This window comes from Penicillium chermesinum (genome assembly GCF_028974085.1).
Source record: "Penicillium chermesinum strain IBT 19713 chromosome Unknown utg000003l:1.0-5111272.0:1.0-5115320.0, whole genome shotgun sequence".
Lineage (NCBI taxonomy): Eukaryota > Fungi > Ascomycota > Eurotiomycetes > Eurotiales > Aspergillaceae > Penicillium > Penicillium chermesinum.
Genome location: NW_026695313.1, coordinates 1,797,253 through 1,821,017, shown reverse-complemented (window position 1 = coordinate 1,821,017; position 23,765 = coordinate 1,797,253). Strand labels below are relative to the sequence as shown.

The 23,765-nt window shown below is 51.8% G+C and overlaps 10 protein-coding genes across 10 annotated transcripts; 3 read left to right on the top strand and 7 right to left on the bottom strand.

Annotated features, from left to right (window-relative positions):
* Positions 1-1,864: 1,864 nt before the first annotated feature.
* Positions 1,865-2,928, bottom strand: N7468_003579 (NmrA/HSCARG family protein; the record flags this gene model as incomplete). The annotated part of the gene is made up of 2 exons (XM_058472876.1): positions 1,865-2,668; positions 2,725-2,928. 2 exons carry the CDS (start codon positions 2,926-2,928, stop codon positions 1,865-1,867), a joined length of 1,008 nt encoding a protein of 335 aa, XP_058331879.1.
* A 1,061-nt stretch (positions 2,929-3,989) lies between these two features.
* Positions 3,990-5,079, bottom strand: N7468_003578 (uncharacterized protein; the record flags this gene model as incomplete). The annotated part of the gene is made up of 3 exons (XM_058472875.1): positions 3,990-4,629; positions 4,690-4,875; positions 4,946-5,079. The coding sequence occupies 3 exons, from the start codon at positions 5,077-5,079 to the stop codon at positions 3,990-3,992; spliced, it is 960 nt and encodes a 319-aa protein (XP_058331878.1).
* Positions 5,080-5,412: 333 nt separating this feature from the next.
* Positions 5,413-9,428, top strand: N7468_003577 (CHAT domain-containing protein; the record flags this gene model as incomplete). Its single annotated transcript, XM_058472874.1, has 2 exons — positions 5,413-8,257; positions 8,311-9,428. 2 exons carry the CDS (start codon positions 5,413-5,415, stop codon positions 9,426-9,428), a joined length of 3,963 nt encoding a protein of 1,320 aa, XP_058331877.1.
* Positions 9,429-9,955: 527 nt separating this feature from the next.
* On the top strand, positions 9,956-11,722 carry N7468_003576 (ERF4 family protein; the record flags this gene model as incomplete). Its single annotated transcript, XM_058472873.1, has 2 exons — positions 9,956-10,006; positions 10,541-11,722. 2 exons carry the CDS (start codon positions 9,956-9,958, stop codon positions 11,720-11,722), a joined length of 1,233 nt encoding a protein of 410 aa, XP_058331876.1.
* Positions 11,723-12,454: 732 nt separating this feature from the next.
* Positions 12,455-13,921, top strand: N7468_003575 (AP-2 complex subunit mu; the record flags this gene model as incomplete). The annotated part of the gene is made up of 3 exons (XM_058472872.1): positions 12,455-12,791; positions 12,871-13,855; positions 13,915-13,921. The coding sequence occupies 3 exons, from the start codon at positions 12,455-12,457 to the stop codon at positions 13,919-13,921; spliced, it is 1,329 nt and encodes a 442-aa protein (XP_058331875.1).
* A 336-nt stretch (positions 13,922-14,257) lies between these two features.
* N7468_003574 (GPI anchored serine-threonine rich protein) lies at positions 14,258-15,017 on the bottom strand (the record flags this gene model as incomplete). Its single annotated transcript, XM_058472871.1, has 3 exons — positions 14,258-14,597; positions 14,730-14,828; positions 14,890-15,017. 3 exons carry the CDS (start codon positions 15,015-15,017, stop codon positions 14,258-14,260), a joined length of 567 nt encoding a protein of 188 aa, XP_058331874.1.
* Positions 15,018-16,011: 994 nt separating this feature from the next.
* N7468_003573 (uncharacterized protein) lies at positions 16,012-17,217 on the bottom strand (the record flags this gene model as incomplete). Its single annotated transcript, XM_058472870.1, has 3 exons — positions 16,012-16,195; positions 16,251-17,095; positions 17,179-17,217. The coding sequence occupies 3 exons, from the start codon at positions 17,215-17,217 to the stop codon at positions 16,012-16,014; spliced, it is 1,068 nt and encodes a 355-aa protein (XP_058331873.1).
* Positions 17,218-18,104: 887 nt separating this feature from the next.
* Positions 18,105-18,920, bottom strand: N7468_003572 (uncharacterized protein; the record flags this gene model as incomplete). The annotated part of the gene is made up of 1 exon (XM_058472869.1): positions 18,105-18,920. One exon carries the CDS (start codon positions 18,918-18,920, stop codon positions 18,105-18,107), a length of 816 nt encoding a protein of 271 aa, XP_058331872.1.
* A 705-nt stretch (positions 18,921-19,625) lies between these two features.
* On the bottom strand, positions 19,626-19,889 carry N7468_003571 (uncharacterized protein; the record flags this gene model as incomplete). Its single annotated transcript, XM_058472868.1, has 1 exon — positions 19,626-19,889. One exon carries the CDS (start codon positions 19,887-19,889, stop codon positions 19,626-19,628), a length of 264 nt encoding a protein of 87 aa, XP_058331871.1.
* A 2,782-nt stretch (positions 19,890-22,671) lies between these two features.
* N7468_003570 (PEX11 family protein) lies at positions 22,672-23,529 on the bottom strand (the record flags this gene model as incomplete). Its single annotated transcript, XM_058472867.1, has 2 exons — positions 22,672-23,363; positions 23,466-23,529. 2 exons carry the CDS (start codon positions 23,527-23,529, stop codon positions 22,672-22,674), a joined length of 756 nt encoding a protein of 251 aa, XP_058331870.1.
* Between the last annotated feature and the right edge of the window lie 236 nt (positions 23,530-23,765).

Sequence of the window (23,765 nt, the reverse complement as noted above, 5' to 3'; positions counted from 1 at the left end):
TTTGCTTTCTGTCTCATCGTCAACTTCCAGGAATGCGGGCCCCTTCCTCTCGTGATCTGTCACATCGCCCACCGCCATGTTGACCGCTCGTATATGTACAAGTACATGTCATGCTCTGCGATCGAAAGCAACGGGTCTTGCATTTGACAGCTCCAGCCTCGACACGATTCAGGCACATCGAACATCAGACTCCTCCAAGGGGGAGGTTGAACGGGGAAAACAGGATTCCAAGGTACTCAACTCTTTTTTTCTTCTGCTGCGTTTCCCCTGGTCCCACATAGAATCACCCTATCACAATCCGCCACCGGAGCTCGTTGCATGATTGTTCCTGAGCTCGGGGAAATGGAATTGATTTGCTCTTCGATCGAAAATTTGGGGTTATTTCCCCACCTCATTTTTCCATGTTTCTCTTTTTGTCTCTTGCAGGCCCAGCCGTCTTTGTCTTTTTTTTTTTCGCTCAGGCAAGGGAGACCCTAGTACATACGTCGCTGAAACAGTTGGCTGGCTGCCACTTGACGCTTGTCCTGCATCCACGTAGCACATGCCTCTTTTCATAGGCCCTGGGCCTACTTCGTTCCTCGCCATATGCAGCTGGTGCATTTGTGGCCAGCGGTCGCGATTTACTTTTTCATGGTCCAGACCGACACTACACGTGTTGGGCGACAGCACCGTTGGACGCGCTAGCGTCGTGACCGCGTCTCGACAATATTAGCTAATGTGCGAGGTGCATGGATTTCCAAGATTTCAACAAGCTGAAAAGGAAAGTATCTTCGATCATCGAGAAGGTGCCCGTTTATTGTTTATGTGCAGATCACTTCTCGCCGACCGATCCGGTTTCGCGATCCATGGGCTAGAAGAACGGGCAATATGGCAACAATGAAACACTGAATAGTTTCAAAGATCTGTCTTACTGAAGTGAAATGCCACATGCTGTCAAAAGTCCAAGCTGCAGGTCTTTCCTGGCCTCCATCTCCGAATTCCTGGTTGGGTGCCCTCCTAGTGGCACCATGCCATGTGCGAGGGAAGATATTCCCCGAGGCTTGTGGAATTCCAGTCAGCGTCCATCAATAATAAATTAGCTGATTTTGTACCCTGGGAAGTCAAATATACTGCTATTGCCGTCCTGACTCCACTGAGCCCCCTGCAGTGCAAGTGCCCAAAACTAAACCGTCCGTAGTCATACGTACTAAATATTCTCGCTTTCATTCTGCTCTCCCTGTGCCTCTGTATACCAGCAAGAATTGCCACTTCTAGAGATATGCGCACTATGCGTGGGCTACGCTGTATAGAGTTACAGTTATACTAAAAGCTAGGATGAGGCAAAAGATGCTGTTCATAGGATTCTGCACCAGAGAATATCCTCTGTCAGTGCTTTTTGACGGAATGACCGAAGATTCTATCTCAAAAGGTATAACTAGGAGTAGTGGCAACGGCAGGGTATCAGATATCAGATGATGGCATTGGGCTATCTCTCAAGGCAGGGGAATCCTCGCACCCGCGTAGTGGTCTTTTTTATACTGACAGTAACTTCAAGACCATCCTGATTGAAGACAACCTGTCTCACATAGAGATATATTCCGGCTCTTAAGTTCATACTGGCTTTCTAAGATATGACTTGTACTCATTACTACTACTTTGCTAGAATTCAGCGGCTGGGACAGTAGTCCGGCCGTATTGAGGTGTAATCTAGCCTAATATAGCTGTGGTTTAGAATGAGTACATGGGGCAATACCATGTGGACTAATAGTATTTGGAGGGGAGTTGGTCTGCGTTCGCTACTTGAGTAGTTATAGCATGATATCATGCTGACTAGCGACTTCCATGGCCGTGGCCGTGATTTCATAGAAGTTTATGCTTACACTGCTCACTTCTGTGCATATGGGCCAAACTTTGTCTTCCAGTCCATGCGTTGCATACCAGATTCCCATGTCTCAATTTCTTTGCCAATCGTTAGACCAAGGTCTTGAAGCAAAAGAGGCTTCACTCCAGTATTCCCAGAGGAGCCCCACCCAGACTCTCCGGGGCATCGCTCGAAATAAAGCATGTTCAGGCCAAGCTCTGCCCCCCATTTAGGGAAGATCGATTCGTATGTCGGGAAATCGACCTTGGCGAAAACAAGTTCTTTCTCCAAATGTTTGCTCAAGGACTTCGAGACATCTTCGTAAGTCTCGAACCCGAGGCTTGCAAGAACAGTCTTTCCACCCTTGGTCAAATCCGCATGCTTGACAATGGCCAGCACGTAGGGACCAGTATTGACCTGAGCATCCCCCAAGAGAGGGGTCAAGGTAGCCTTATCCTGGGGTTGAATATAGACGTATTTATCAATAGCACCCGCATAGATAGGCTGAAACGGAGGATAATAGAAGTTGTCGATAAAGGATGCCAAATAGAGGAACGTGGTCTTCGGCAACAAAGTATCGGCCAGCTCCTCTCGGATATAGTTGTCGACATCGGCTTTACTTTGGAAATGTGGCACAATTGCCGTACCTCCGGAGATTGCTTTTGTATCCGGCAGGGTGGACCAGATGAAGCTCTTCAAGCCTTGGGTGCGAGCGGCTGCTTGCGCGATTTTTTTTCCTTGTTCGGATTCGATGGCTTGAGCCTCCTCTGCGCTTTTGGTGAAGAAGTGGATAAAGAAGTCGGTCATGCCAAAAATCATGTCAGAGCCCTGTTCGCGATTCATTAGCGCCTAACGAAGCCCTCTAGATTGCAAAGGTGGTTTACTTCGAAGGCCTTGACGAGCGAATCCAGGTCGTCGAAATTAGCTTGTGCAATTTCTACGCCTTGTGCCGCCAGAGCTTGAGCCTTTGGATTCTCGGTGCTGCGCGTCAGCCCTCGAACCTCGTAACCGCCATGCTGGAGAAACGTTTGGACCACAGAGCCTCCTTGTTTTCCAGTTGCGCCGACAACGGTAATTCTGGGCACCATTTCGCGGGATGAAAGTGAGGGAAAGTTATCCTGGATGATAGATAATCTTATTGTATTGCGGAAAGATGATTTTTGATTTTCGAGACATTCGAAGATTCATATAGTCGACATTTGCGGACATTGACTCGGAGCAGCCGGTGGAGCGCTATTGCGGAGTTTGCGGAGTTGTAGATGAAAGTTCCGCTTTCTCGGCCATTTCCAAGGTATTCTATTGATTATTAACCATCCCAGCAACCATGACGGAGGCGTAGAGTAGTATCCATGTATCGTACGAGGGCTTGGAAGCAAAATCCTTTCGGCGGGGGGGGGGAAGTTGACCTGATTAGAATAACTTCTTCGTCCTTGCGGTAGTCCGGAGGTTGGTATCTAGAACCTGTGAATTGAACCACGGCGCAGTATGGAGCGAATTTTAGACTCGGTAGATGATCGCTTTCACGCAAACCTCAGAGTTCATAGCTTTCTTCGTAGAATGGAATTCGGCGTCGGCCTGAGTTGTTCAATCTCTAACTTGTTCCTGTTTGCTGCGGCAGTCCTATCTCCGCCGCGGCTGCGTTATATACATCGGCGGCCTGCAGGGATTCAACTTTACCTAAAATTCAGGTCGACAAGACCCTATGCTAGTCTAGTTCTTTTTTATTATATTATACCTCAAGCCATCCAGGTCCAATATCAGCTATACCTCTACCTAGACCGACCTCAGTATCTAGTGCCACATTCCATTGCCCTATTGTCAATGTGCGAAGACAATTTGGAGCGGATATACACAGAACACCCCAAAAGAGCTTGACAAAGTGGAACATCGATAAATATGGATAGTTATCACTAGCTAAAATTCAACTTGAAGTACCAGTATATGGGAAGTACACCTAGGCTGGCATATCCTGCTAAGGAAGAACAAATTTGAACCCACTGCCATGTACTAGTAGCTCCTTCAACAGCGAAAGCTCTGTAAGTTAGTGGAACCGCAATGGCATGATGGTATCTAGTCTTATTTGCATACAATATTACAACGAGGCGCTCAAAACCAACTTTCTTGATCCATTTAGTGTCAGCATGAGCCATTATTGCCGCAAATGGTCAGGCGTCATTTCAAAGAACTTGATCGCTCTCTCTAAATATTTCTCGTATTCTTCCACCTCAGGGCCAGCTTGATCATCTTGCTCTAAGCCATGTCCTTCTTCAACTTTCTTAGGCTCATCGCTCTCGAGTTTCAGCTCCACCGTCTGTTTCCCTTCATTTTCTTCGCTCTCGGTCTTCCTCGATCGCCTAACGGACATGACATCCCTATACAGGCCCATTACCGCGGGTAGCTTCACATCGTCGATGCCACCCTTTCCTACCTTGATAAACTTGGCATCGACCAACCGGAACTGAGCAGCCCACACATGCGGCTCGGCGACCTGCATCGCCATTTCCCAGGACGAGCCGACGCCCAATTTGACAGAGGCACCAATAGGAACACCAGACAATGCCCCAACGAGCGCAGACGATATGCCCGTGGAGAGATCTACGGATTTCCCATGGGACACTGCTGTTCGTGTGCCCTCGAGCAGATACAAGCCAGTTAGCATCCAAACTTTCGGGCGGCGGGCGAATTTGAAGTTCAAAACAAAGGTGCTGTTAGCTGCAGACAGCCATAGCTTCAGCTTTTGCTGAGCAAGCTCGTTTCTCAACACCTGATTGGTCAGGAAGGCTTCAGGGCTGTAGAGGGTCAGATACGAAGCTCAACATTCATTTTCAGGAAAGCCGGGGGGAGCTGACTCTTTCAGAACAACTCGGGTGCCTTTATCAGCAACAACAACCCTTTCGAGGTCTTTATTGTAGGCAAGATTCAGATTGACGATGTCCCCACCATCGAGACCGACTCCGGGTGTCAGACGGGAGCGACCATGGAACACCACATCAGTGAGGACCGTGGAGTAAGCGTGCTTGGCTAGAGCTTCGTCGCTGTGGGGCATCAACAATTAGTACGAGGAATTGAACTATGGCGGGTGCAAAAGGGAAATAAGAGATGTACCTGAGCAGTTCGTGGGTGTAATGGCGCGCAAGTGTAGGCTGCCAGTACTTTTCCAGGACCAAAGAACCCAGAGTCAGAGCCTCAGGGTTCTCACCCATTCCATATAGAAAAAAGGATGACTCGTCAGTGGCCATCTTGAATACAATCAACTCGAGATCGCCAAGCCCGATCGATTTCAAAGGCCTAGGGACCGTAAGGAAAAGGTTCCTGGCAGCCACGACAAAGGATCCCTTTCCCGTTACATCTGGCTTCAGCCTGGGCTGACAGGCTTAGCTTGCGTTAATGGGGCATCGCCGCGCTAATGAAGTGAGTCGGGAAATTTTTGGCGAGGCTCCGGCCTGTCGTGCTGATGGAGAGCCAATGGTGGCGCAGCGGCACTATGTTCCCTCGAAAATAAACGGAGATGATCTAATAAGTCGGCCTTGTTATCCCCTCCTCTGCTTCAGCGACGCCTCCGACTAATACAAATGGACTTCGAGCACTTTCTTGGTTTGTGCGGTCGCTCACTTTTCGCGGAGGAGCATAGAGGCGATTTTGACGCAGCATGGGACTATCTACATACAGCGAAGTCGGAGGCGTTTGACCCGAGCACCGATCTCACCCTTCGAGCTGAATATTTGCGATGTGCCTCCATATATTCGATATTGACTGGGGATTTTGCAGAAGCATACGAGAATCTCGATTTGCTACATGGGCTGCTTGAGCAGGTGCCGCCAGAATGGGGTCTTCGCTACACGAATTACAAAGTCCTCGCAGACGCTACACGCCGGGCACCCCCAATGCTGCGCTTCTACCACGAGCGAGGCAGACCACTGGATATCAAGCTACTCGGTGACGTCCTGGGCCCCAATGACTTACAGCCACTGTTCATGGCAAATGTACAAAAGTACTTCCCCACCGGCGTCATCCGTGACCAATTGTTATGTCAAATGATGCCAGGAATTCAAGGCTTCCCCGTTACGTCTCGCACATTGACTGCTTGGTTTCACCCTCTTTCGCCTGGAGGCTCAGAGCATCAACCACATGTGGATCCCGGGCCCACGATTGCTGAGGCGTCCAAGTTCATGGTTCAGTTCCGCGATACCGCAGAAGCAAACGGCGCCCGGAATCTTGCGGTGTACCTGACGCGCCTCATAGCTCAGTTCCATGTTTCTGCAAATAGTCCTCAAACAGCTCGTGTGCTGGGAGAACTATATCAGAAATGTGAATCATTCGGTGACTATGCTGGCATGGCGAACGCCAAGCTGATAGAAGGCGATCGTCTGCTTTGCGCTCCATTCGCTAGCCCTCTTTCTCTGAACCTTGTTATCATTGACGCCGCTTCAATTGAAGGAGCTGATCCTCTATGGGATCCAATCGAATTCGATCTTGGATTCGACTACAGTGCCGAAGTACAGGGCTGTTATGAGTCTGCTCTTGAGCTGTTTCGGAAGGCTAGCAGCAAGAGGGGACAGGCAGCTGTTCTCCTTCGACAAGCCTGCTGTCTTCACCACGTGGCCCGCTTGCGTAAGTCGGTTGACAAGAATTATCTACACCAGCTGGGAGATGCACATCTGAAACTGAGGGAGGCTCTTGCACTATTCGGGAAAGACCAAGCAAGCGTCCAAATTGTCAAAGCCCATCAAATTTTGTTGAATATCTCCAGAGGAAACTCGCAAGGACTAAAAGCCTATGCGCGGGAAATAGGTGACTGGTGCGCTTCCAGGAAGAACGAAGTTCTCGGTCATTTCCTTGGACTCCTGTTATTACGATTTGCGTACCAGGAGTGGAACAAATCATCGAACATGGATAATGCCGTGATAGCCTCAGAATGTGCTTACGAGTTGTTTTCACCCATCAAAGACTTGATTCCACTATTCCAGAGCGTCGTTGCACGTGCTTCTGTTCACCATGAAATGTTCAACCAGCCTGCTTCGCAAATATTGATTGACGAAGCTATCGATATGTTCGACGAAGTCCGCGAGTATCTAGATACTCGGCTTCAGTCCGCACCAGATACACCCCACGGCCAAGTAGACAAGGCCGTCTTGACAGCGACGAAGTGCACGCTTCTATGGACATTCGGGCGCATTGTAAGCCAGATATATTTCCGAGCAGAAAACCTAGATGGGTTCCAAAAATGGCAAATCAAGCAGGCACACTTCGTCAATACCGATGCCAGTTTCGTTTCGTGGAGGGAATCTTTTGAGTCAGGGGAGTATACGCAACACTTCAAGACATTCAATTCTGAGATCTCATATCCAGCACACAAGACAAAAGGTCTCTGGCGCAAGCTTATGGCCGACGAGGCGGCCAAAGTCAAATTCGGATCGGCCTGTATCACCTATCGCAAGTTCTTGTTCGATGAGAAAGACACGGACGTGTTAAAGGCAGAAGAAGTGCTCCGAAAATTTGTTAGTGAGGCAGAGGAGCTTGAAAAGGTCTATACACGGGATCTATACCGCATTATTGCGTGTGATCGGATTGGAGATCTAGAAAAGGCTCGCGAAATACTGGATTCTATTACTGACGACGAGTTGTTTGACGGGAACCTTGAGGATTATCAGAATGGTATTGGTCTTCGTGCCTCATTTGCGCTCGTGGCACAACTCGCACTAAGGATCGTCCTTTTTGGAGGAAACATGGCTCGAGCTCGTCGACTGGTGGATATGATTGTCAATATCAGCCCAAGTTTCTTCGATTCGATGACTGATGTTGAGATCGAGTACTCTGAGCGCCTGGGTGATTACGCCACGACCATGATGGACCTTGAGCCGGAGAACTGCTTTTCCAAGCTCCTTCAGGCTTGCCGCATTCTCGAAAACCGTCGAAAACAAACGACTGACGTGGACGCGCTAGCTCTGAGCTCTGACGCCGGCTGGAGCGGAGAAATTTATCTCAATTTAGCACGTCTATCGCTCAGGTGCGAGAGATCTGGAATTCCAGTGCAGGTCCTTACTCAATATGACCACGGGCATTTTGATGGAATGTCGTGGGTGGAACACGCACTTCTTTTTGTCGAGATGAGCCGCGCACGAGCAGTACTCGAATCTTTGCAATCACAGGGCTCCCAAGCTTCAGGTGTACCTGCGATACCCAAAACAGCCTCCGAAGCGGTTTACAAAAGGCGATTGCTGCGATCGCTACTTTCTCTGCAGTCCTTGACGCCAGAGCAGGAGAAAGAGGTCACCGAATTACGCGAGTACCTAAAGCTTCTTGAGGGGGACGAGGCCTTGTCTTCTGCTACGGCATTTATCGAAACTGCCAATTCTACTATTGATACCAAACTCTTGTACAAGAGTATTGAGGAGAACGCTGTAGTAATCGAGGCGAGTTTTGGATCACGCGGTCTCATCGCATTTGCAATAACAAAGGAGGGAATCCAGAAGACGCACCAATCAACAACACGGCGCGTAGACATGAGGAGACCTGTAATGCAAGCCATGAAAATAATGGAGACGATGAACGGGTTTATCGGGGTGAAGATGAAGGGGCCAAGATTGAACTCAACGAACTAAGCAAGCTGATATCTGACGAATTGCTTTCCCCATTTGCAGAAATCATCAGAACGAAGTCCCACGTCGTGTTCTCCATCTCAGACCCGTTGACGGCATTCCCATTTTCGATCCTACCGTTCGAAGGCAAGCCTCTCATAATTCATGCGGCGGTATCTCAAGTCCCCAGTCTCACGATTCTCTACTACCTATCGCAACGCAAACCGATCTCGGAGCATCCAACAGTGTCTGTGCTGGCCAAGTCCCCTACGAAAGCCACTTCAAGCGGAGCAAGAGTGAACGATGAAGCTGATCTACACATGGCCGGAATTGAAGCCGTCAACATCGCGCGGACGTTCGCGACATGGCCCATCGAGGCATCAGATCTTACCAGAACAGAATTCCAGCAACACGTTGAAGGCGGGTCCCTGATCATGCACATTGGCACGCACGGGAACATCAATTACCGCAATCCCCTCTTGTCATCCATCTCCATCGGGCCAGGCCAGGAGTTTCGAGTCATTGACATGTCCGCTATCCGGAGCAATGTCCATCTTTTAGTGTTTGCAGCATGTCTCAGCGGACTCGGCAAAGCAACCACCGGAAGCGAAGTCCTCGGCTTCTCGCACATCGTGTTGAGTAGCGGATGCCAGGCCTTCATTGGATCGCTATGGGAAGTCAGCGACTTTGGATCAATGTTGATCATGACGCTATTCTATCGGCATCTCAAGCGGCAGCCGGATCTGGCCGTCGCGGAGCTCATGCGAATGGCTCAGGTGGAAATCTTGCAACTGGATCTTGAAAAGGCGGGCGCATTGCTTGATGATTTGATGGATGATTGGGCCTCTGCAGGAGCTGACCAGCTGAGTCCAGCTGAGTTCGTCCCGGACGCGGAGTTTCTGCTTTTGCGGTTACGAATGCTGCTGGACCAGCTGGACTGGTCGAGTCCGTTTTATTGGGCCCCTTTCACGCTGATTGGCTATGGGGGGTTTCGTTTTGTTTATGACTAGATTTCATGAATAGAAATATAAGCGAACTGATGTTCTTTGGACGGGGTTTCAGCGGATTTTGGGCTATCAGTTAGGCAGTACATACATCAGTCCGGCATTCCCCTTAGGTGTCTCATCTCTATTCCATGCGCTAATTCACTCCGAGTCTACTAGGATTTTAATTGCTAGGCTTGTGAGCATTGAAAATCCACGTAGTAATATGTTGCTGACATTTCGACCAGAGTGAGAACAGGCCTCCTAGTCCTAGCAGAGACTCGCAAATTAAGTTTATTAATGATCCTGGATCTGACATTATGCTCTTGTTTGAGGACCTACAGGGTCACGGTCGACTCCACCTTACCATTACACATCGGGCAGCATACTGATGGATATACTGCGGGGAGGGCGTTACATAGTTTGCGGGTCTTCATACTTAAAGCTTCCATGAAAAGTGGCCGTGGCTGGAAAATGACCATCCGGAGTACCATCCCTGCTCTCGTGAAAGCAGGAAGTAAAGATCATTCCTCATACTGGCCATAGCCACCTCGATGGCCCGCAGATTCAGTGGAGGGTTCTCGACAGCTATCCAGGCTAAAGGGGTATGAGTTATATTAGATGACGTCTTGGCGTTTGAACAGGAATCTGGCTGCAGATAGTCGCAAGGGCCCATGGAGCCCCAGGCCAAGGCTCGCGGTTCCCCTCTTATGCCCGAAACTTATTGCGACAATGCGGCCAGGGTCTGCAGGGGTGGTCCTGAGAGCGCCCACGACTGATGTATCGCAGGCTGCATAACGCCCGAGAGGCCACACACTCCTAGAAGCGGCGGTAGTCTAGTAGAAGTTGGTTTTAAATAGAGATGAATTGCTTTTCCTCCCCCAATTGCATCATGAAAAATTATTCCCCACCGAATCCACTTGTTTTAGTTCGATTTTCCCAGGATCTCATTGTCGATTTGGACCCGAGCTCCCGGATGAAATCCCCAGGGCTTTAAAATTGCCCTAAACTTTCTTCCTCTTGCATATTTTCAGTCGCTCTTTTTTTCTTCCTGCAGATTTTCTCCACTAAGACTCTTTTCCCCGCCGATCATTTCCGTCGCCCCTGGAAGCTCCGACCAACGCTCCACGCTCCTTTAGCTTTCTGCGATCGTGTCGTCCAAAACGGCGTCCTTCACACCTCCTCGATCCCGGCCGAGGGAGATTGATTGGAATTCATCTCGACTGTCTCCGCGCCTGCAGACTTCCTTTCGTGAGGGAGTGAATTCAATCCAGCGGCGCCAGTGCGGTATCTCGGGCCCGTCTTTTCCTGGCCTTCTCCGTCCTCCCGCCGTTCGCCTCGCAAACCCAGTCAACCACGTCCCCCGCGCCACGCCCATCACCATCGCCTCTGCGCACTCCGACGAAAGCCTCCCTCTTGGCCGCGACGCCCGTCCTCTGCTTAGCATTCCCGAACGCCGGCGGAGCCGGTTGACCCCTTCTCCCAATAGTCTCCTCGTTGAGCAAAGCCAAGGGGAATCCGACAGCCGGCGAACAAGTATCGGCCTACCTCCCCGCCACCGACGAAGCGACCAATTCTCTCCGACAGCCATGGCTGCTGCATTCGCCGGCAGTGCGGCTCGGGAGGTCGAGAATCTGCGGCCACCCGAGGTGGCCCATCTCGCCGAGGACGGAAGCAGAGAAGACGGTCGATCGCGTCATAATCAGTCCCAAGTTTCCCTTCGCTCTCAATCACAAATCGCATCGATCCCTTCAAACACCGGCCAACCTCTTCAAGAAGCTGAAGAGCTTGCATGGGGTCCCGCCCACCCCTGCTACCCGCACCTCAATCCCCATATCCCCATTGGGTCCAGAGAGTACCTCACCACGCGAGTCATTCGTATACGACGCGACTGGATGATAAAAGGAGACCTGGCGCCGACATTTTCCAACCTGTACCCGGAGATCTTGGACCCATTACTGCCTGAACAGGAGTTCCGCAAAATCCTCGGAAAAGTGAACGAAAGCATGATCAAGGCCTTTGATCCATTCCGTCTACGGAACTGGCTGGACGGTACGATCGGAATGTTTACTGGCTGGTTCTGGGATGATCTGAATGCTCCCGGCATCAAGCGCTCCCTGGATCATATCGAAACATGGCTGGAGAAGTGGAATCGAGAAGTGGGTGCCAAAGACGGCGTTCACATCTGGAGTCTGCGGCGGACTGCATACATGTCTCTTGACATCCAAATCCCTGATCCTAAAGTCGGCATTGTGCCTAGCGATGGGGCGCCCTCGTTGCCGCACACCAGACCCAGTACAGGGGTCGGGGCTCCTGTGTAAGACAGGGGTGCATCCGTTCCTTCTATCCCCACCTTTGTTTGATATTCTCTTACAGTTCGTGTTGTTTTCTTTGGTCCTTTGCATGATATCCCCTCCCCCCAGCGGCAGTTCTTGAATTATTCGCTTCGCTTCTCCTTAATACCTGGCTCTTTTTTCTTTGTACCCGATTCTCATCCTGCATTCTGCCGCTGGGGGTTTTCTTTTGTCTTATACTTTTTCGGCTTGCCCCTTCCTGATTCGATTGTTCATACTTGGCTTTTGTCCTGAGCTTTCATTGTCAATTGGTTGAGAGCCTGCAAATAAGACCTCATGGTCCAAATGGGAGTAGCGCTGGCTGCGACCTATACTTGATATACATATCGGAGTTGAGCGAAAAGTGCTTAAATACAACATAATACACCATTTCTGAAGACTTTGCTGGCGAGGCTTCGTATACATTCCAATTGTAGCAGGCTCCGGTCCTCAGTGGTTCAGCCTTGCCTTTTAAAGCCAGTCGGGTTCAATATGGAACGTAAGGAAAGAAATTCGATTTCTGATTTCAAAATGTGATAAGCTTTTATCCAAACTGTCAGTACAGCAAGTGATACAGCCATGTACAGTGTAGCATGCTCCGCCCTAAAGTTGTGCCTCCTACCACGCAGGCGGTGTCGATCAAGTAACCCCCCCCCCACATATCCACACCCCCCCGTTCGAGCTCCTGGCCACTCTCGGCATGAGCCCTCAACATCCATCATGCTCTCAGGGATACTGGTGTTTAACCAAAAAGGTGAGAACCTGATCTTCCGGGCCTTCCGCAGCGATTGTCGCCCTCGCCTCGCCGACATCTTCCGCATCCAAGTCATCTCCAACCCGCAAGTCCGATCCCCGATCCTGACCCTAGGCTCGACCACCTTCAGCCATGTCAAACACGAGAATATCTACATCGTCGCCGTGACGAAGAGCAATGCCAATGCTGCGCTTGTCTTCGAGTTTCTCTATCGGCTCATCTTGCTGGGCAAGAGCTACTTCGGCAAGTTTGACGAGGAGGCCGTCAAGAACAACTTTGTGCTCATTTACGAATTGCTCGATGGTAAGCGCCTTCCCCTTCTCTGGCTCCCCGAGACCAGAAGGCACAAACTAACCACACACACATCTTTCTCATGTCACAGAAATTCTCGACTTCGGATACCCCCAGAACACGGAGACCGATACCTTGAAAATGTACATCACAACCGAAGGCGTGAAATCCGCCATTGTCAACTCCGCCACAGACTCCAGTCGCATTACGCAGCAAGCAACCGGCGCACTCTCATGGCGCCGTGCAGACGTCAAGTACCGCAAGAACGAAGCCTTCGTCGACGTAATTGAAGACGTCAACCTCCTGATGTCCGCCACCGGCACCGTCCTGCGCGCCGACGTCAACGGCCAGATTGTGATGCGGGCCTACCTCTCCGGCACCCCGGAGTGCAAGTTCGGACTGAACGACCGCCTCCTGCTCGACACGGGTGACGCGTCCGGTCCCAGCAGCGGCCGCAACGGCGGGGGAGCTGGGAACGGCAAGACGCGGGCTGCAGCGGGCTCCGTGACGCTGGAAGACTGCCAGTTCCACCAGTGCGTGAAACTGGGTCGGTTCGACGCGGACCGGATCATCTCCTTTGTGCCGCCGGATGGCGAGTTCGAGCTGATGCGGTATCGGGCGACGGAGAACGTGAACCTGCCGTTCAAGGTGCACCCGATTGTGCGGGAGATCGGAACGACAAAGGTCGAGTATAGTGTGGCGATCAAGGCGAATTACAGCACAAAGCTCTTTGCCACCAACGTGGTCATTCGCATTCCGACCCCGCTGAATACGGCGAAGACGACGGAGCGGACGAGCCAGGGGCGCGCGAAGTATGAGCCTGAGCAGAACAATATTGTTTGGAAGATTCCGCGGTTCTCGGGCCAGAGCGAGTATGTGCTTAATGCGGAGGCTACGCTGACGACTATGACGCATCAGAAGGCGTGGAGTCGGCCTCCGCTAAGTCTGTCGTTTAGTCTGCTCATGTTTACTTCGTCGGGCCTTTTGGTGCGTTATCTCAAGGTCTTTGAGAAGAGTAACTATAGTTCTGTCAAGTGGGTGCGCTACATGACTCGGGCGGGAAGCTACGAGATCCGGTATGTCCTTCTATTTGGTCTCGTCTGTCCCAGGATGCTAATTACTCTCTCAATTGCAGATTTTAGAAGAGTGGGCAGGATAATATCTCCTGTCTATCGCACTCAATTTCTCATTTGAACTATCACGCTAGGTGTCTGGCGTCGGATGGCTGTTTTTTTATGTTCGTGGTTATTTTTCAATGCATCACCCCTGCATCTGTGACATGGCAAGCTACCTTTCTTAGAACCTCTGATCGGCGCAACTGAGTCGCTCATCTCAGGTAATCATCACTTCAAGGTCCCGAGGCCCCACCATCTCATCGCAACTCATCGCGACTCCCCCCAATCAATACTAGTAACTTCAGGTCGGCAGTCAAGCATCCAAAGCATATATTACTTCTATAAACCTGCTCTATCAGAAGCCTAGACCAAAGTTCCCAATCCCAGACCAATCGCCGCCAACCAACTGCCACCGACCGTAACCTTCCCAGCCGCACCCTTGGACGGTTTCGCCGACTCCTTAGCATCCGCCGTCGTGGTTGCGTGTGTCGGGTTCACCCCCGATGCCAGTTGCTCTCCAGGCGATGAGCCCTTCGGGACGCCCGTAGAAGCGGCCAGCTCCGCAGCATTGTTGCTGGGAGTGACCTGGACCGGCGGGACGTCAGTGACGCCCTTGTCGTATGCGTTTGCCGTTGCGCAGTTTCCGGCACTGAGCGAGCGGGCGGATGTGGCGTCGGAGTTTCCTTCGCAGTTTACGTAGCAGCTGTTTGCTGTTAGTACTGTCCGTGTTGGAAGCAGGCAAAGTCCTCCATAGAGAGGTTTCTTGGAGGAAGGGGAACGGGAGGAAGTTCTCAAAATTCTGAGTATGTACTATGCATCGAAAGACGGTACTTACTTGGCGATGTTTGCAGCGCCTGAGCACTTGCAGTCCCAGTCGCTATCGGAGCATTTGGCGAGGTACGCCTTCATTGCGGTTACGCAGTGGTCGACGACCCTGGTTTAGGGTTTGTTAGAGATGGGCTCTTTAGGACTCTTGAGAGAATTTGGAAGCTCACGTTGGGTCTTCACAGCCCGCGCTGCTTCGTCGCATGATGAGGGATGCTGGGGCAGTGATTGTTGCATCTTGTGTCGCGCCAAAGGATGCTGACGCGGCAAGCAATAATGAGAGAGTGAATACATGCATCGAGGCTTTGAGTTGAATTATCTGGGGAAGGGAGAATTATCGAACCAGAGATTTGTAGAGAAATAGTCCAAGGAACAGTCTAGCCGAAGAAAACTAGCCCACAAGCGACTATATTAACAGAACTGCTCGACAGTCTTTAGTTACATCCCGAGTGGAACACTCGGCTTTCTCTCCAAGGAATATTGGGCGCTCGCTGGGTCTCTTCCTGAGTTCGTGAATTACGTCGGGGGGTCCATCGGATCCAGGTGGCCAAACCGTAGTTGAGATTCACCGATCTGGACTCTATGCCGTGAATTGAGCTAGATGGCAATAGCTCCTACCATCTTCGTGGCGCAGACCGTACCCACTTTTATTGTTGCGGTCACAAGGCACAGGTACAGCCGGCTTAGAGATCCATGGAAATTGGGACGAGTATCCATGGTACGGCCAGGTCATAGATGCATTTCCTTGGGAGTTTAAGTTGATAAGATTGATCTTCGCGCCACAGCGTATCTAGTATGGATGGAATATGGGGTCATCGCAAAGCATATTCAATTACTCTTTTAGCTTGAACTTTTGTGCCATCTAAGATCGAGACCCTGATCTCTACGTCAGTGGGCCCAGTTGTTCGAGGCCTCGCATTCCAGTGAAATCTGGGGTTACATTCCTGGATCGACGCCGCTGGTTTCGTTCATCGACTATGACCATGAGTAGTTTTACGCCGGATTGGGACTGCTTGAATCGTTCCGTTCCTTGTTCGTGATCGCCTGGCATCCCAAAGCGACAATTTCATTGTCGGATGTTTCGGCGAGGCTGGCTTGGTTGAAATATCTTCCATACGGAGGACAGGGAATTGATTCCAGAAGTATCGGGAGTAGATCCGACACATTCTTCTGATCGGAGGAAACCCCCACCCTTGGGCCCCCCATACTACAGTAACAGCTATGATCATTACTCCGCTGCGAATGTGCGGGCTTGAATGATCTACGTGCCTGCGTCAGTATACCAGCCTCCCCTAGAAGAAACGAATGGCCATCCGTCCATCTTCGACCTTGCCAGCTCTCATTAGATCAAGCATCTCATTGATATCCTCCAGCTGGAACTGCCGCGGATTGACCCTTGGAAAGATGCCCTTGCGGAATGAAAAATCCACACAGCGCGCACAATCAACCTGATCCGGGACCCTGCCGCCTATAACCCTATAAATCAATTAGCTATCCGCTCCATTATCCAGAAGGAACTTCCAATGCTCACTTCAACGCCTGCGTCGCAACTAACGCCATCGAAACAGGAACATCCTGCTCCGGAATCCCCACCGCAATGACCCTCCCCTCAGGCCTCACCATCGCCAACGCACTCTGATAAGCCGGCACCGCGCCCACCGTCACAACCACGACATCCAGCGGCCTGCCCCCATTCAGCTCCGCAACCTTCCCTCTAACCTCCAGCGGCGCCAATCCCCTGACATTAACCACCCCATCCACAACCCCCTTCTCCACCACCCCCTGCAACTGCCGCTCACTCACATCCAGCCCGAACACCCTCACCCCGAGCGCCTGCGCATACCGCACCGCAATCTCCCCCAACCCTCCAATCCCCACTACCCCCAGCGCCTCCCCCGGCTGAAGCTGCGCCCGACGCAGCGCATCCCAGACCGTCACCCCGGCACAGAACAGCGGCGACAACCGTGCCGCATCCTCCACGCCCGCCCCACCCGGCACGACCACCGCCGTCGCCGCATCCACGAGCGTATACTCCGCGAAATACCCCTCGCACGACACCCCCTTGACCAGCTTGCGGGTGCAGAAACTGGGGCCTATCTCGACGCACTCGCGGCACGAGAAGCAGATATTGTGCCAGGCGGGCGCGCCGACCAGGTCGCCCTTTTTGAAGCCGTGGGCGGCGGCGTCGGGGCCGAGGTCTTCGACGACGGAGATCGCTTCGTGGCCTGGGATCAGCGGGAAGGTGGCCATGCCGAGGCCGGTGTCGATGAGGGCGGTGTCGGAGTGGCAGACGGTGGCGACTTTGACGCGGACGAGGAGGTCGCGGGCGTTGGGGGTCGGGGTCGGGATTTGTTCGATTATGAGGGGCTTGCCTAGCTATTGTAGTTCAGGGGGTGGTGAGTTGTTGAATTTTGGATTTGGAGGTTTAGACGGAGGGTTTTGGTGTAGAACGGGCGTACCTCTTTGCAGATGGCCGCTTTCATAGTTGGAGGAGCCATGCTGGTAGGAAATTGGGGTCGCCCGTATATACTTTGTAAGGTCTTCTGTAGGTAGGAGGGGAATAATCAAGTTTGTGAACTTGAGACCTGCAGGTCTGGAATATGAGCCGACTTTATATGCATAGTGCCTCCGGTGGATATAACTTCAAATATCAGTCTTAGCTGATCAGTGGGGAAGCGCGATTACTCAAATGCATAACCCCCCTTGGGTGGGGAAGGTGCAAAACGTTATGAAACGGGGTTTCGAGTCGGTGGGAACGCCATATCGGCCCATTATTCCCAGTGCTCGGGGGCACTTCCGGGATAAGTTCCCCGGGATCAGGGCTGTTTATTGGGTCTCTGCGAACTGTCCATGAGAGATCGGCGAGTGGAGCTGCGCGGAGGGCCTGCAGTGCGTGTTACATGGACCGAGCTGCGACTAGCTGCATCGGTTTTATGCATGGCCCGTTATCGATAGGATTCGTCAGAGATCTGGGGATTAGGCAGTGGCTTGCGCTTTTCGTGTGAGATAGGGTTGGTCTTGTTCGAATATTCAATGCAGTACTCTTGGTAATTCAGACTCAAGTAAATTCGACAGTGGTATCTCGGGAGGAAATAATACAGCTTGATAGTGGTACATATCTCGAATGATAATTGCGAGAGTAAACAATCCATGTGCAAAATTTAGCCACTTGGAGAAATGTGTCCCAGAGGAGACATTTCCCAGAGCAAAAACACATGGCCAGATGTGAAGAAGGGGAGGGCAGGAAAAATGTTGCAAAGAAACAAGAATGGAAACGAAAGAACATGATGATGTCCAGCCCAAAAAGCAAAAGATAATACAGGGTTTCTTGCAGATTTCCAGAACGTGGTATAATACAGTCATCAGAAACAAAAGAAAAGAGAGATTAATTTTGTGATCGACGCAGAATGACGCGGCCCCCTCCAACGAGGGAGTTCCATCGCCGCCCAGCGTTTGCGGGATTCCTGCAGCCTACCCGGCGCGCGCATTCATTCCATTCTTCCTGGGAGAGACGAAACTTCTCGAGGACCACTTCGAGTAGCCGCTGGTCCTCGTCGGCCGTCCACTCTTCAGAAGGACCTGGAGTAGTCTCGTCTGACACCTCGATCGAAGGAAGAGGAGCGTCAGGATTGATAGGTGCAGAGTCAGGGATCCGCGACACCAGTTGACGTCGCGCAGCAGGAGAAGGAGGAGATTGTGTGATAGGTGGTGAGTGTAGGGAATAGAAGTCCGCTGAGGAGAGGCCGAGGGGCAGGTTGTACGGCACCTGCCGACGGCGTTTAGGGGTAGAGAGACGGTTGCGCCCGTGGCTCATGTCTGAGTCGCTGTCGTCGTCTTCCGCGCGGCGACGCTTGTTAGCGCCACGCGGAGGCGCACATGGTGGGGGTGGAGGAGTAGAAGCCAGAGCAGCCGGAGGAGGTGTGGATTGTGGTGAAGCAGGTCGCGCGACTTTGCGCGTACGCGATCGGGGTGAACGACGCGGAGGGTTAATAGGGAGAGGGCTCTGTAGACGTTGGGGTTTCACAGATCGTCGCGGTGAAGGAGCCGGAGATCCATTCAGCATGGATTGTAAAGCGCGGCAGGTACCGAGAAGTCCGTTGCCTGCGGTCCCGCGGTCGGGAGGAGGTGTTGAGAAGAGGCGACTGGGAGTAAAGCGAGACGACCGGCGCACATCGCAGGGGATAGCGGAGGGGAGCAACATGGCGCAGGTTGTTTATTTTTCTTTTTATATGCGCGGGAAGTAAAGTTTGCTCCGATGTATAGGGGAAAAATATAGAGTTGGCGTAAGGGGGGAGGTTGTTTGGACAGTCCAAGAGGTTTGCGACGGAAGGCTGTGCGCGAATGTGCGACCCAGGATTGCGCCGGGGGTGGTTGCGAAGCGCGACGGGCGAGTCAGAGAGAAATGAACGAATGGAAGAGAATGCCGTCTGAATGCGCTTCCAAATCCACCTGTTCCGAAGAACAGCGACGGGGAAACCGAGTTGGGAGTGAAGTTGCGAAGATTGCGAAGATTAGGGAGAAGTGGAAAATTGGCGGGGAGCGCGAGATAAAAGGGAAAAGTGGCCGCAAACGGTCAAGCGAGCATCTCCCGTCAACACAAGAGGGTCCACTGGGCAATCACGGAGCGGGTATCAGGCCAAAGAAGAGTTGCAAATCAAATAAAAGACAAGAACCCCGGTCGCAAAATGGCTAGACCAAATGGTAGCAATGTTTTAAAGAATAAAAAGATAAAATTAAAAGAGTGAGATCAAGGAAGCAAAGGTATCGGACAAACGAATGAACCGGATTAGGATTACCAATAAACAATACAAAAGTTGTTAAGCCCGTTGAATTCAGGATTGCCCCAATCTATTATACCCCAACTCTGCAGTTTCTGCGTAGCTCAAGACCTCGTCGAAGTGCTACTCTATCCCTCCCTCCCCCTAGGATCCCACTGCTCCCAGTGAAACAACAAAGGAGAGGGCCCTGTAGGGACCTGCAAGGAGGTTCGATCGCGGGATCCAGCACGAGGCAACGCCGGGCCCTGAAACGCCCCTGCACTGACGATCTCAGTGTCAATTACTTTTCCTCTTTGGGACGGTGGGTCGGTGCTCTTTCGTCTGCTTGTCAAGTGAGTCAGTAGGTGACGCGCGCCCGGCGAGAAGACTGGGATCGTCATCAATATCATCATCATGGTTCTCAATCTTGATATTATTGGGCTAGTCCATGACGATGACGTGCATCTGCGAGGACGTCCCGGCTGACCCGGCTCTCATGGTCTGAGGGAGTTCTGTTCTGAATTTGGGGGAAAGTGTTTTTGCCACTTCGTCCCAACTGGGCGGATGCGCTATGATATAGTCCCATTGTGGAGGCTATTCAAGGGTGCCTCCCTCTCTGCCCTCCAGGAGGAGACTCTACCTTCCCTTGCCATACCAGTCCTCGAGAAGGAGAGCTAGCCCTACAATGGGTTGGCATGTCCCTATCACCTCAGCGTCCTAGAAACGTAGTACAATTGGTGCCGTGGCCTTGGGGGTCAAAGCCATGAGGCTTTTTGAAATCTCTTCCCAGGCCCCATCGCGTCCACGCGACGCCCACGCGACGGGACGCGCCGCGCGTTCGCCAATCAAATCTATCAGCGCAAGCTCTCCTGTGGGTCTCATTGGCTGGGATTTCAAACTAATCACTGTTCCTGACGATCTGCATTACTCATGGGATTCTACGGAGTGCGGAATACTCGATTCCGTTTAGTCCAAACACTGGAGCGCATGCGTCAGTGATAAGCCATGTGAACTCAGAATCGGCGACATCATCGGAGGCCTCTACGTCAGCGTCCAGTGGACGAGGGCACAGGCCCAGTGCGACCAGTGCGACCAGTGCGACCGGTGCGTCGACGAAAACGAGAGAACGTGCATCCCCTCCGAGTCTTGGTCGCTTTGCATCTGAAAAAGCCCTCGGCTTGACCTGTGCGGGGTTGGATAAGTGATGCTATCGATAGCGTCGCCGTGGCTACCATCCCCAACAAGCCTAGCGTTTCCTTATGCGCTTTCTGTATAGAAGTAGTCACCCCGCTACGAAGCGCTCGTCTACCAGATGAATCCAATCAGAATGAGAATAGGACGCTTTCTACGGTATACTGGCAACCCCAAAATAAGATCCAATACCCCAGACCTCTCCTTACTTCCTGTTCCACTGGCAGGAGCTGCAAGATTGAATTTGGCCTTTGCATTATCTTGCAGGGCATGCCTGCACTATCACTGGCCGTTGCAACTGCCAGGTTACGTTCTATCACGGGATACTTCTCAAACCCCCTCTTTCCAGAGACGCCAAGGCCATCTCGTATATCTCCGAGTACATGGTCATCTCAAGAAATATTACCGAATTGGAGCAGCATCTGACTCCCTACTTACTCCGTACACTGGACGATATCATCACCTTCCGAGGCGGATAGGCTCCACTCTCGAACAAAAGAAGCCGTGAAGAGTCCGAATGACATGGATAATAGTGGCTGGGAGACACGAATCAGCCCTTCTTCGAGCCCCTCATTTGGCCATTCGCCCAGCCACCGGCCCATCCAGTCCAACGCAAGGGGTAAGCAGTAGAGCTGCAGCCAACCTTCCCACAAAGCTTCCTGATAGGTCACTACAAGGTTAGTCTCAAGGGACACCAGAGCACGGGGATGCACAACATCTGCTTCTGCATTACTAGTACTCTAATTCGTTACAATGGGTTGTCGGGTGTCTCTATAACCGACATTGAGAACATGCTAAGACAGTTCAACCATCTCGAGTAAGTCAGTTCGCCAACCCATCTAAAGTGTATGTGGCTGGGGTTTCAGTCTATCCTTCTATCACCCCCGGAGTAGGGCTGAAAACTCCTTTGTAGGGCCCTGGGGATCCACCGGGTTTCAAAACCTCACCTTTCTCACAAAAGTTGGTCCTGGACTTGCCCTTCCTCACAGCCCCTTTGTCTGACCCGACTATCTATAGCGACGACCTCGTTGTAGTTTGCTACAGGGATCGTTGAGCACAAGCCAGTCCCAAAAGTGACCCCTTCTTTGGAATTCAATGGACCGAGTGGCGAGTGCTTGATCACAAATGACTCTCTCCTTCAGAAGTATGTCAAGAGCAGTGTGGCTTCGACCACCTGAGACACAGCTGGCGCATGAGCCCCGGAACATGCAATGCAGCTTCTTTTATGATGTTGCCATGCCGGCCTATCCTATTGCTTCGAAGGACTGCATGCATCTCATGATAAATCCTCGACCCTTTTTATCGTCCTATGAATTTCTGTATTATCATCAGCCTCTCATTAAGCTGACAATCTGTACCTACCTATCCAACATAGGGGATCTCCTTGAGATCTTCCGTGTGAACTAGGTGGACGGTCCCACCTTTCGCCCTGCCTCGAGGCCAGTGATCAATCTTTGCCCCTCTCTTGACTCTATTGATCACCCTTCAATCCCACCCTTTCCTCGGGCCAATAGCCTTTCCTCCTTTGCTGTGGCCACTGAACTTCTCGAGATTTTGGAATCCCAGGGATGGCAAAATGTCCAACTATAGCCAATCACGATTGTGCAAGGCAGCACTAGGCACGCTCTCCTTAGAACAAATAGCTCCGCCGCCAATAGCGTCCGCCGATATCTCTCCTGCAGTGCTCCTGTCAGAGCCCAGGTGGTGATTATTGAAGGCAGCGTCTCCTTCATGGAATGATTTTGAATGTCTTGTTTCTGATTCAAGTGATCTAGACAAACTTACAGCCTCGGCCTATTGTGTTAGGCTTCGCTTTGTCCGAAATGCATTGTCATGGACTGATTGGTCTCTGATCTGATCCCTGCCAGCGACACATCTTCCCTTTCTCATTCGTTGGACTATATCCCTTCCGTCCCCTTATGGAGAGAGGGACAACCACCAAGCCATAGAGCAAGGCCAAGGGGCGGTATCACTAGTTTCTTTCGAACACTATTCAACCCTCCCCTATGCAGTCTGCCGCCACTGAAAGTAAATTCCGATCAGACTGCTCCACATACCCGCTACACTGACAACGCCATCATTCAAGCCATGCAGATTCAACGCAGACGAAGCAACGTGAAAGTCCGCAATGTCCGCAGAAAGCTGCAAAATCACCGCCTTCTGCTCTTCCGCCGAGACTATCGGCGTTGCAGCTACCACGGATGTCGGGGATGTGGTCTGCACAGTGACCTTCTCGCCTCCCTTCCCATCCGGGCTGGACTGCACAGCTCTAGCCCGCGCCCTCAAAATCCCAGCAACCCGGTAAAGACCATTCGAAATGCCAAACACCAACCCGGTCGCCCAAAGCTGGATGCACATCCGCGACAAGCGGGGCATACTCCGGATCTTGACCAGCCCAATCGCGTCGACAGCCGTACATGAGTCGATGAAGAGGTAGCTTGCCAGGCTGAGCTGCCGGCCCAGCGTCAGATAATGCGAGATCGGGTTCGCAGGTGCCTTCCTCGGCAGAGAGAGGTACACCCCGTTCAGCAGGTCGATGAATCTGCCGACACGCCACAGCTTCCTGGTGAGGATAATCTGGCGCTTGATAGCGTCGTACTTTTCCACGGCTTGGGGGCTGTATTTTGCGCGGGCCAGCTTCCATGCCATGAAGCGGGCGGCGTACTGGATTAATTGCAGTATTCTGTCGCGGCCAGCTATGGGGATTGTTAGAAATTCGGGTTCGATTTGCTGTCGGGCTCGGCGGCGTGGCGGTTACGCCGAGATCGTTCTTTTTATAGTATGGGATTTCAGCGTACCTATTGATCCGCTATATCGGATATAATGGGCCCGGAAGGAGGGCTGAATAGATGGTGCGGCCATGATGGAGGAGGGCTCTGGTTTCTGAGGCGCATTACATCGGAGGTTGCTATCATGCAAGGTCAATGGTCATTTGAATCAGGGGAAAGGGGGGGGGAATTAATTTCTTTTATTTTCTTTGAAAGGACCTGGATTATAAGCGGTCGGGTTCCCATGGCGAATCAGCACTAAGGCCGACTTCGTTCTAGTGACCGACGATGGTGCAGCCACGGCGCGGGAGCCAATGGCCGGGTGGAGCG